Consider the following 12421-nt stretch of genomic DNA (forward strand, 5'->3'; position numbering starts at 1 on the left):
ATATGAAAAAATATTGAATGTAAGATGGAAACCTGACAAAGATTCTATAACAGGCAAACAAAGAGCAAGTCATCCATTGTCACAACAGTTGTCATGCGCAGCTCTTCGATATGACTGGTAGTCGCTGGTCTCTGATATTGCATGACTGCATTGCCTTTTTTCAGCAGCCACTGTTCGTGACTGTTTTTTTATCAGTTGTCAGATGTTTTTCAATCAATTATTCAACTGGTGAGAGTATTATTAAATAAACGTGAGTATATGTAATAATATGTCCCCACCTGTTAACTATTATCTGTATTTTATCAATATATACCTGTATAAAAGACTACTATTAAACGTGGTAGATCGACTGATATCAAATGATTGTCAAGATCAATGATATTAAAGGGATTGTAAAGAGGTTTTCTAAATAAAATAAAAAATATGTGCATCGGGGACACTGATAAAATTAATTTGCAGCAATTCAATTTTCAGATGTGTGTGGTTCCTTAAATCCCATTAAAACAAAAATAAAGTGTTTAATGACGTCACTGACCGCAAATTATGCTTTATCTCATAAGACCCTTCGCAATTAGTGACGTCATCGCATTGCAGGAACCACAGACATCTGATTGAAAATTGGAATGGCACAATTCAGTGTCCCCGTTAACGGTACATTTCTTTTTAGAAAGCCTCTTTACAATCCCTTTGAACTAGTTTGAAGTTATGTACGATACTTCTGACTCGGTGGTGCAAATTTTACAGATAACGTAGTGATTCGGCCATCGGAGGATGTGCATGGTTTAAAAATAGTTTACAGTTTAAAAACAACTCGACTGTTCAATAGTATTACGGATACAATAATTAAAATAAATTTATAAAACAATATAAAAGCGCCGACATTCTTTAATATCCGACTGCACAAGACGATGATCATAAGTAGTGAGAAATAGAAAAGTATATCAATAAGAAATATGTTTAATTAATTTAAATTCCAAATTGAGAAAAAAATGTTAAAATGTATTTGTAGTTGTTTTAAGATCTACAAATGAGGCTAGAGCAGCTGGGTTGACTGTTATTCTCGACTACATTAAACATTCAAGTAAAAGCGGTAACATCAAAGAAAATATAATAGCTTCATATAATTACAGTATAAATTAACATTCGGGCTGTTTTCAACATTTACACAAAGACTCAAGTGGTTATAATTTATATACAAACTTTTCTCACAAAACGACCTTATTCAATTTTAATAGATGCTACTAAATTATCATTGCAAATAAAAATCAAAGACGAGTATAAAGACTGGATATGCAAATTTAATCATATTTTCTTGTTTTAGCAATGACCCATAACATTATTGATGCCGAATCACATGGCCTTTGTCATTTTTATCGTCATTACAGTATGTTACTACGATACACTGTCATAAATAGCCTGAGGGTGGTGATACATAACGAAAAAAATATATGTTAATTACATTCAAATACGGTCTAGTGAGTTCTATAGATTGCTACTAAAGACTTTTCCGATAACGTTTAGCTTGAAAAACTTGTAACGATTTCAACATTAATGTAACTTTTAAATCAGTTTTTAGGAGGGAAAATATCTGCTTTCTATTAACCAGCCGTAGTGAGTCGACCACTTATCTTAACTCAATATCTCTTTAACGCAACGCTCTAAAAACTGTAGTTGAAGATATGAATCAAAAATCACCCATTTTAATTATCTTGAAATATAACACATTAATATTTGATAATTAAATTGATATCACAAGTTATAATGTGGTAAAAACATCAAATATACCTGCTGAAAATGTTCTGCTCCGTATATTCCGTGATTAATTTACAAATGAAACTAAGATAATATCAGTGGTAAACATGATAAAGTTGCTATTATATAACATTTATTAATACGTGTATAACTATTCCATAGCATTTCATTGGCATTTTATTGTAGATGTGATTGTAGTATAATGATATTGGTGTTGGACTGACTATTATATAACATTTTATAATATCACTAGAACCATTCTGTATTGTAATTCTGATGATAGTATGATAATGTGGATATTGGAATTATCATGTAACATTTATTAAGATCACTTCTAGCATTTTGTGTGTGAAGTATGAACATTTTTTAACTACTATCATTCTGTATTGTAGTTCTGATGGTAGTATGATAATGTTGGAATATTATATATCATTTTTTAACGTCACTACTATCATTATGTATTTTAGTTCTGATGATAGTATGATAATTTTGGAATATTATATAACATTTTTTAACATCACTACTATCATTCTGTATTTTAGTTCTGATGATAGTATGATAATTTTGGAATATTATATAACATTTTTTAACATCACTACTATCATTCTGTATTGTAGTTCTGATAGTAGTATGATAATTTTGGAATATTATATAACATTTTTTAACATCACTATCATTCTGTATTTTAGTTCTGATAGTAGTATGATAATTTTGGAATATTATATAACATTTTTTAACATCACTACTATCATTCTGTATTGTAGTTCTGATGGTAGTATGATAATGTTGGAATATTATATAACATTTATTAACGTCACTACTATCATTCTGTATTGTAGTTCTGATGGAAGTATGATAATGTTGGGGTTGAAAATATTATATATCATTTATTAACATCACTTCTACAATTTTGTATTGTAGTTCTGATAGCAGTATGATGATGTAGGTGTTGGGACTATGATATAACATTTATTAATATCACTATTACCATTTTGTATTATAGATCTGGTAAAATACGATAAAGTTTGTACTCAAAAGATCGAGGCCAAATTAAATTGTTTTTTGGGATACAGAACACCACAGATGACAGATGGGAAAGTGGAATTATCCACATAGAAGTTATAAGTGCCACCGATTCACTTACAAAAGCTAGAAAAACTCATTGAATCTCACATCACACTTGTTAAATATCACAATAACTATTTGGTTCAGTAGTTTGTTCGTGTGCAAGTGTGGTGATTACATGTATGTTGTTGGAGCTTACTATATATCTATATATTACATATATGATAATAATATAACACTGACATCAATTCAATGCATACAATGATTGAATAATGTTATTAGTATGATATTATGAACTTAAGTAAACGTATATCTCACTGGTTATATGTGGCAGTTTAACACAGGTAAAAATAAACTAAAGGGGGTGTGCAGAGGATTCTGCGTCTCTTTTTTTCCAAAGAATACAATTTCACCATATACCAACAAATACAAGACGTTATGAATATCACGTAAGCTTACATCAACAAATACATGACTTCTTGTCCCATAGATACCATGCAAGTTTCTACCAACAACCGTGGATACCATGTAATCTTCCAATAACAACTACACGAATACCATGCAAGCTTCCATCAATATATACACGACTTCTTGTATAAACTATGCAAGCTTCCATCAACAAATACACGACCTCTTGCCTCATGGATACCATGCAATCGTACATCAATTTATACATGACCTCTTGCCTCATAGGTAACAATCCAGCTGCCAATAACAACTACACAAATACTTGTCTTATGAATACCACGTAAGCTTCCATCAACAAATACATGACTTCTTGCCCCATAGATACCATGCAAGCTTCCACCAACAAAACAATACAAGACTTCTTGTCGCATGGACATTGGATACCATGTAAGCTTCCAATAACAACTACACGAATTCTTGCCTCATGGATAACATGTAAGCTTCCATCAAAAATACATGACTTCTTGCCCCATAGATACCATGCAAGCTTCCACCAACAAATACATGACTTATTGTCGCATGGACATTGGACACCATTGTAAGCTTCCAATAACAACTACACGAATTCTTGCCTCATGGATAACATGTAAGGTTCCATCAAAAATACATGATTTCTTGCCTCATAAACAATGCAAGCTTCCATCAAAAATACATGACTTCTTGCCTCATGAATACCATGCAAGCTTCCATCAATAAATACATGACTTCATGAATAACCTGTAAGCTGTCATCAACAAATACATGACTTCTTGACTCATGAATAACCTGTAAGTCGCCATCAACAAATACATGACTTCTTGCCTCATGAATAACCTGTAAGCCGCCATCAACAAATACATGACTTCTTGTCTCATATGTACTATGCAAGCTTTCATCAATCAATACATGACTTCTTGCATCATGGATACCATTTAAGCTTTCATCAATAAATACATAACTCCTTACCCCGTGGATACTATGTAACCTTTCATCAACAAATACACGAATTTGGGAGAGCCTCTAAAAGTAATAAGAAGCGGAACTAATAAACAAAACAATATGCTGAAGCTTGTAATCTATTATCTACTATTTGGTGTGCTATAAACTTAAATCGTGGTGATGTAGGCGTCAAAATATTCGAAGTCGTCCATACAGGTTATTTATCAACATGTTCAAGCACACGAGTAATGAGACGTAACGGAAAATATTCAGCTTTTTTGCATGGTGTCTTTGAACTTCAGTCACAGGTACATGTAATTAAGATGCGGAGTTTATACTGCACCTAAACACGTTATGGTGACTTCAATAAAACTAGAAAGTTAGACAGATTTACGGGGTAGTCGTTTTAATTAAATACGTGAGGTATATAGTTAAAAGTATACTTTTATATAAGTTTACTCTTTCCCTCATTAACTTTCTTCTCTATCTCGTTTAATTAAAAGGTATTCTCCGCACGTCTTTCTAACCTTAGTAAAACTCTATTGAAGTTGTCGCCCTCCACATTAATAACTTTGCCTAGAAAAGATAGAGGTTCTTGATTTGTCATTAACTCTAGATTTAGCTATAAATTGTGGTAGATGTAAGCTATTATTCACGTTATGATGCCGTTAACACCTTTTATGTCCGTATAAAATCTACTTTTTATATCTCAAGGTATACTTCTGTAAAGAATGGAAAAGAAATGAGGTTAATAGACTTTTCTGTTGCCAATGGACGCTGTCAGAAACAGTGCAAATTTAGAGTCGGACTTCGGACTCCGACTCAAAGCATAAAGATGGTAATGTCATATTTCTGAGAGCTCTTAGAACAACATTTTTCATACCTTCAAACCAATAGAAATGGTCACATGGATCTGATATAATATGTAGAATAACTTTATGGATATAATATGATTGTGAAATTTACAAAGTAATCATGTCACTGTGTATGATTTCCTTTTCATACTGGACCATTTGCTCTTCATCAATGCTTGCGACCCGACACATGCTATACATTTGGTGAAACATGCTTAATTAAAATATATACAACCCCATAATGTGTTATATAGCATTAGACTGTGATTACGTATCATATTTTCAATTTGGTTAGAGGTTATTCTAGTACTCATTGACACGAGAATCAAGTTGCTTAGAGCTTTGAAGTGTTTCCTGCGAAGTTTCAAGTTGTTTCTAGGTTCAATTTCCAGCTGAAGGTGGGGATAACATAAGATATTTTAATGAAGAATTTGATATATCTCCTCTAAAAATTAAAATTATTTCACGATTCGGGCAATTAACATGATATTTGAATGGTAATTAGACAAGTTTGCAAAAAATGGCTTTCGGTGTCAAATGGTTAGTGCTTCAATCGAAATGACAACTCGCGTTGCTCAGCACAATTATTACACATTTTCCCGTGCAATGTTTTAAGAAAATTGTCACTGTCCTTTTGCTTACACCAGCATATGCCTTAATTCCACTGAAAAAAATGCTGCCATGTAGAAAGCCTGCCTCAAATTTTCAGAGCTGGCTAACGTGTACACAGTGTGCACAACCTAACGTAGTAAACATAAAAAAATGTAATTTCCATCTGTACCCGTTGACAGTTCATCTTTATTTATGGGAAAGTATTTGTTGAGTGCTTCCCTGATATGTTTTGTAGGTAAAATGAAACAAGATGTATCTATTTAGGTGGTAAAGAGAAACCATATTAAATATTGCTTGGTGTTTTACAGAACCAGAATGTTCTTAATTTCATATTGGTAACCTTAATCTTGTTTCTACCAGACAACTATGTAGCTCTATTAGAATCCTGGGATTTACTCTTAACATAAATATGTTATGCTTAATGTTGCAGTTCAATACAAAACAAAGCCTGAGAGTATTGATTTGCAAAATATTCATGCATAACTTATTTTGGTTGATTTGAAACGGTTCTACTTTCTATAACAACAATAATCGCAATATGGATTTCATTAACATATAACTTATAGATTTCTATACTAAGCGTAGATCATGATCAAAATAATTATATATTCATAAGCTAAATATCGTCTTTGAATTTTAAATCCATAAGCAGTTCTGCTTTTGAAAAATTCTTTTCGTTTCTCCCTTGACACTTTATAACAATTCATGTAAAATTAGTTTATCATGTTGACATATACCAATAAAGGAATCCGATTATAGCTTTTCATGCGAAGCTGCCTCTATTCTTTATTCAGATTTATAATCTACCTCTGACTAGTTCTTCGTAAACTGTATTATCTTACCTCCAGTAATAATATATCGAAGGCCAAATTTAGAATCAACAAGATTTGGACTGAATAAAAATGACAGCACAATTACGCTAGCCGTCAATTGCATAATAATTGGTTTGTTACATAGCAAGTGTTTGTATATGTTTTAAATTTTATTTTAAGATAAATTAATTTTTCGATATAGCTGTCCACTACAGATAAAAGAAAATTCATCAAGTATCTATTATTGTACTTAACCTTAATTAAAGAAAGAAACGTGACGATTTGCATATGTTCATATAATTTTACTTTATATCTTAATAGCCTGTTTCCCTCTTTAATTGTTGGCGAATCAAAATTATTTACAATTTCTAATCAAGTTACATACAGTGACATAAAAAAAAAATATAGTGTCAAGTGACAGCGGTTGGTGCAAAATTTAATTTTTGGAAATGTGATTTACAATTAACTAACCCTAATTAATTTCGTTATTTATAGAATGTCCATTTTCAGTCAAATTCGATGGTTGAAACAGATCATAATATAATGCATATCTCCGCACAGAATTCATACAGATAAAAACAAATAGTCTAAGTTTAGTAGGAGTATAGTTATCTACTAATATTAACTATAATATTTAAAATAATAGGTCGGCGGTCGTGATTACTGTCTGAAAGAATTCTCCTACATGCTGTTTTATTACTCTCAAATATTTTACAGTTTTATCTTATAAATATACAAATTAACATAAAAACTTATTATGACTCCAAGTGTTTCTTTAGATTTTTTTTTTATCTTATTTTACAATTGCAACGGTATAAATATTTGATGCAAACGCCATCCACATTTTTGATACCATGCATACATTTTCTTTGTTGTTATATAACAAGTTTTCCCGATATTTTTTATAAGTTGTATGTATTGAATTAATAAAAAATACTTTGATATTTAATTTTTTTCTCCATTGGAGTAGCCTACTGCGGTGTGATTTATTTGTGTAATATGCACAGAGAGAAGAGTGTGTCGATACTTAAATTTGAAAGCATCAAAATATGAATTGTTATGGAACGTTGGTCAGATGAAAATTCTCTCCGCCAATAGTTTTTCCCAGACCTGTTTGAAATGTGTGCATCAGTGTCAATGTTGCATTATGTCGGATTATACATTCCACGATACAGAAATGAGACATGACACTTTATTTATAGTACCATTTATGGCACATTTAGCATACGGAATATCGATATTATATAACATGGAGGCATGGGTGTTCTTGGAACTCCTCAAACGAGCACTCTTATAGTTTCTAAAGTTACTGAGATCATGGTTTTTGGGTATGACCTGCTGTACTGCTACATTTGGAAATAATACTGGGATAGAGATAAAATGATCTTATGAAACTAGCACAGAAATAATGGGATATGAATAATATGCCTGATGCTGTTTCTTTTACATGAAACATACAAGGAAAAGTTTAATGGTATAATTTAGGCCCTGTATGTATATAATATGTACGTGATTCTGAACAGACTTAAAAGGAAACTGTGACGGTATTTAAAGGAAGTTGCTATCCTATGTTAATGTATTAGGTTATCAATGATGTTTCGCCTTCTTCCCTGATGAGAGAGTTGCTAGTGTTTTCTTTCTATAATAAAGGTCAGGATCTTTCCTAATTTTCAAATCACAGATGAATTTTGGCAATCCCAGGATGAATCTCATAAAAAGAATTCCATAATTTATATTGGCCACTTTTGGAAATCTTGAAAATAGTCTGGTCTGATATTAAAGTAGCCTATAGAAGAAATAAGACTAAGATTTTAAAATTACCTCAAAATTCAACAGAAGCCTTATCATTTGTATGTGTATGACCTACATGATGCTGCCAATTTCCTTCAAAAAAAGTTAAGTCTAGAATTCGTCAAAATTCAATAGAAATAAAATTGAATTACGTTACGCATATTGATTTCAAATCAGTCATGTGTTCAAAGCAAGAACATAAAATGGTAAAATAAATTGGCTTATTAATGATTTATAGGTCATATAACCTGCAATATGAACCAGAAACTCGTATATTGGACCATCCTTATATATAATATAATCAGAACGCTTGTCATATTATTCATAATGAACCCAAGAACCAGTTCAATAGCCTACAGGCTAGGAAAAAAACATAACTAATTCTTCATTTAATATGACAACAAACACTTTATTTACTTAGTCAAAAATAGAAAGGCCAAACAAAATATGAAATTTTAATACAAACATAAAATACGTTTTCAATCTGAAACATGAAAGGTTTTCTTTCAAAATTATATAAAATAGCTCTTATTCAAAGATTCTTATTTCAATTTAACAAAATTAACAATTTGGTTAAAAATTAGCATTCAGTTTTCTTCAGAAATTTGATATTTGACAAAGTTGCGACTCTTTTTATGTCGGTTAAAAATATCAAATAGAAATTCAACAGTTGATAACAATATTATATATAAAAACAGAACATATTTTAACAAGAAGAAAACAAGAGGGCTAATTTTCTTCATAACAAATACCATGTTACTCAATACACAACTTTTCTTGATGGTAAAAAAGATTTGTTCAAGTTTGTAAGATCTAAGTCGATATTTAGCACATGTTATATCGTCAGATTCTCTCTTTCAACCAGACACAAATAAACACATCAGATTCTCACTTACAATTCATTTTCTTACAAGTATTCATCTCTTTCAACTCCAAATCTCCCTTGGCAATTGGGCGTAACAGACCTAACTCATCTGGCTAGCTTCAAATTTCCAAATCATTCTATGAATAATTTCAACAACGGTTAATAACAGCAATGATTTAATATCCCTGAATTCTATTTGATAAAAGTCTTAATGTTCACCGTTAGAATACGCCATTATACAAGTCATTTTTTATTACCTTCCGCCCCACTACTCCCAAATAATATTACTTTTATACGTATAGTAGTTACTGAAAGACATCGATATCAACCAACACGACCTCAAATATTCAACACAGACACGATATCTAGTCCTAAACATTTATTTTCTCTGTATGAATAAGATGGAAGCATAGAGCATTAATGCAAATAAATGTTCGAGGGGCATTCTCACTCGATAGTTTTGTATTGTACAATTACATTGTTATATTCACAATTCACAGATCAAAGGCAAATCACTTCCAATAGAAGCATTTCCACTCGATTGACCGACTATTTTGGAAAGATCAAGAAAGAAATAGTTTTATTTGAGCATAACAAGATGCATTAAATATGATATTTCTGTTACTAGTTGCACGATATTGAAAAATGAAATGAAATTGAGTGTTACGTCCTTCTGTTCTGAATCCAACACTGGATTATTTCAGAAGTGAAAATACCTAAGCTTTTGATTATCAATTGTCAATGGATCTTTAAAGTGCTCAGGTTGCAGATCTTTAAGCATGCCGAATAGAAGTGCAATGTAAAAATTCAATAAGAAAAAGTAGCCTATCATTAAATGAAAATTAGATAAATTTTATGAAAATCGAGTGAAAATTTCCCTGTAAGGCCTAAACTCATAATGAATAAAAATTATATATTGCATCAGTACATATTTTGAATACATGCAATGAGTCTATAAAATGGTGTTTCATATATAATACATTGACATAGTTGATGTAAGGGTAGACTGCAGGTGTGACAGAAAGTCAATGATAATTATATTATAATATGTAGTAATTGTTTGTAACATATTTATCATACTTCATCCATAGCTTCAATCATATCATACTCTCTCGTCTTATTTAATCATCCTTCTCCTAATAACTCACAAGTCTATTGACCCGAATTTCTCTCCATTGAGAATCTCAGTTTAAATTAGGTTTGTAAACGGTTAAGTCGCGACTCAATATCATACTAAGAAGGGTTGGGGCGTTAAACAAACAAGCCACTTTTCTGACGGTTAAACTAGTGTCACACACGAGAGCCTGTAACTTTAGGCAAATATTTCTGTCCATGTTGTGACTTCATCATGATGACAGGGGCTTGTTGGTAGCCCCCAGAATAGTTTGACTTTCTCCTCGAGAATCGATTAGAGAAGAATTGTTTCCAGGAAGCGGCTGTTTTGGAACTCCAGATCCACATACCACTTGTGATACCTACTACTAGAGACATAAAAATCTTTAACATATAAACTTCCACTGTAGGTATTGAATACTCTAAATGACAATCCGTACGACTTGCACAAGGCCTAGCCATAGCCTGTTGTCGCCAATTATCATAGTTAATACGTTCATAAAAATAACATCCTATCACACATGTTGCAGGCACTGTATATAACACAGAAAATATACCAATCTTAGCCATGAGTTTTTCTAGTTTACGGATATTTGTACCGTCATGTTTAAGATTGTTTCTAATACGAAGTAATGCCGCAAATCCCGATAATAAAAACACTGAACCAATAAATAAATATACTATTAGAGGACTTAATACAAATCCTGTTAATGCACCGATATCCTGATTTCCTACATAACACAATCCAGTTAATTCATCGCCATCAACTCTTCGCATTGTCAATATAATTATAGTTTTAATGGCAGGTATTGCCCACGCTGCTAAATGAAAATAACTACTCAAGGCATCAATAGCCTCTTGTCCCCACTTGCGGGCAGCAGCTAAAAACCACGTAACAGTTAGGATGACCCACCAAATAGAACTGGCCATTCCAAAGAAGTATAAAATAAGAAACACAATAATGCACCATGTACTTTCTAATCCCTCTTGAATTAAGAATTCCTTGCCATCACGGGCCTGATCGCACGAGATAACTTGTGGTCCCGTTACAGCCCTAATGATGTAAGCAATTGAGTATATGGCGTAACACATAGAGAGAAAAATAATGGGTCTTTCGGGGTATTTAAATCGGGTAGAATCAATAGCAAAGGTTAAAACAGTAATCGTAGTTGATAAACAACACAGTGAAGCCCATACTATCATCCACATTTGAGCAAAATCTTTATCTCCTTGTCGAAAATAAACATCCACATCACACCTGGGGGCACATGAACTATTGCCTTGTATCGTATCAATATGAACAAATCTCTGAGGACATTTATCCTTCTCTGGTTTCTTTTGCTTTTTATTAATAGTTGGTTTGGTTGAAGGCTTTTCTTTCACTTCATTGAATAATTTCTTCCAGTCCTCTTCATGGAAATGACCAATCTTAGTAGATCCTACTCCAGAATTCCCTTGATAAGGTTCATCATCTTCCTCCGGAGCTTCCATACACAAGGTTTCTTTTGGGTTGCTCTTTTCAGGAAGATTGTCACAAGACAACATTTTTGGCCAAGGAAAGGCAAATTTTGTCAGTACAGGTTCACATTTCGCTTTAACTTTCAAACACATCGATCTGCAAGCAGGTATTATGATTGTCCCGTCCACCAATTCAGTACACATTGGAGCGTACAGAGAACACAGAAAAAACTTTAATAATCGTGAACATCCAAACTGCACTAATGGTAAAAACTCGTGTACTTGAATAGCAGCATCCTTTTGATTTTCATGTCCCACAAGATTTGGCATTCTAGTTGTATTATATTTCATATCTTTACACATTGGTATGGTTATCGGCTCACATCGCGGTGGGTGAGGGCCGTCAATAGATAGTCCATAACAGCCCGTCCCACACAACAGGAGGGCTAACCCCACAAGGTGAGATATCATTCTTCCCTCGGACGCCCACATCGGAGTTAATAAGGGGTCTTCACTTCCGTAAACCACTATCCGTTACACTGTCGAACGTATTTACTACAAGAGCTCCATGTGTTGACTGCTGTGAAGTGATTGTATCGCTGACTTGTATTGCCACTTGAGATGAGTTCAAAGAGAATATGTCCGCCAGTATTGTATGGTATAGTTTATAAAAATGATCACTGGTTTGAACGTGATGATAGTATATCCACTGT

General features: G+C 32.5%; 1 protein-coding gene across 1 annotated transcript; it reads right to left on the reverse strand.

Moving 5' to 3' along the window:
* Positions 1-8658: 8658 nt before the first annotated feature.
* LOTGIDRAFT_228923 (hypothetical protein) lies at positions 8659-12179 on the reverse strand (the record flags this gene model as incomplete). Its single annotated transcript, XM_009061776.1, has 2 exons — positions 8659-11657; positions 11694-12179. 2 exons carry the CDS (start codon positions 12177-12179, stop codon positions 10428-10430), a joined length of 1716 nt encoding a protein of 571 aa, XP_009060024.1. The 3' UTR covers positions 8659-10427.
* Positions 12180-12421: the final 242 nt, after the last annotated feature.

The sequence above is a fragment of the Lottia gigantea genome, assembly GCF_000327385.1.
Source record: "Lottia gigantea unplaced genomic scaffold LOTGIsca_5, whole genome shotgun sequence".
Taxonomy (NCBI): domain Eukaryota; kingdom Metazoa; phylum Mollusca; class Gastropoda; family Lottiidae; genus Lottia; species Lottia gigantea.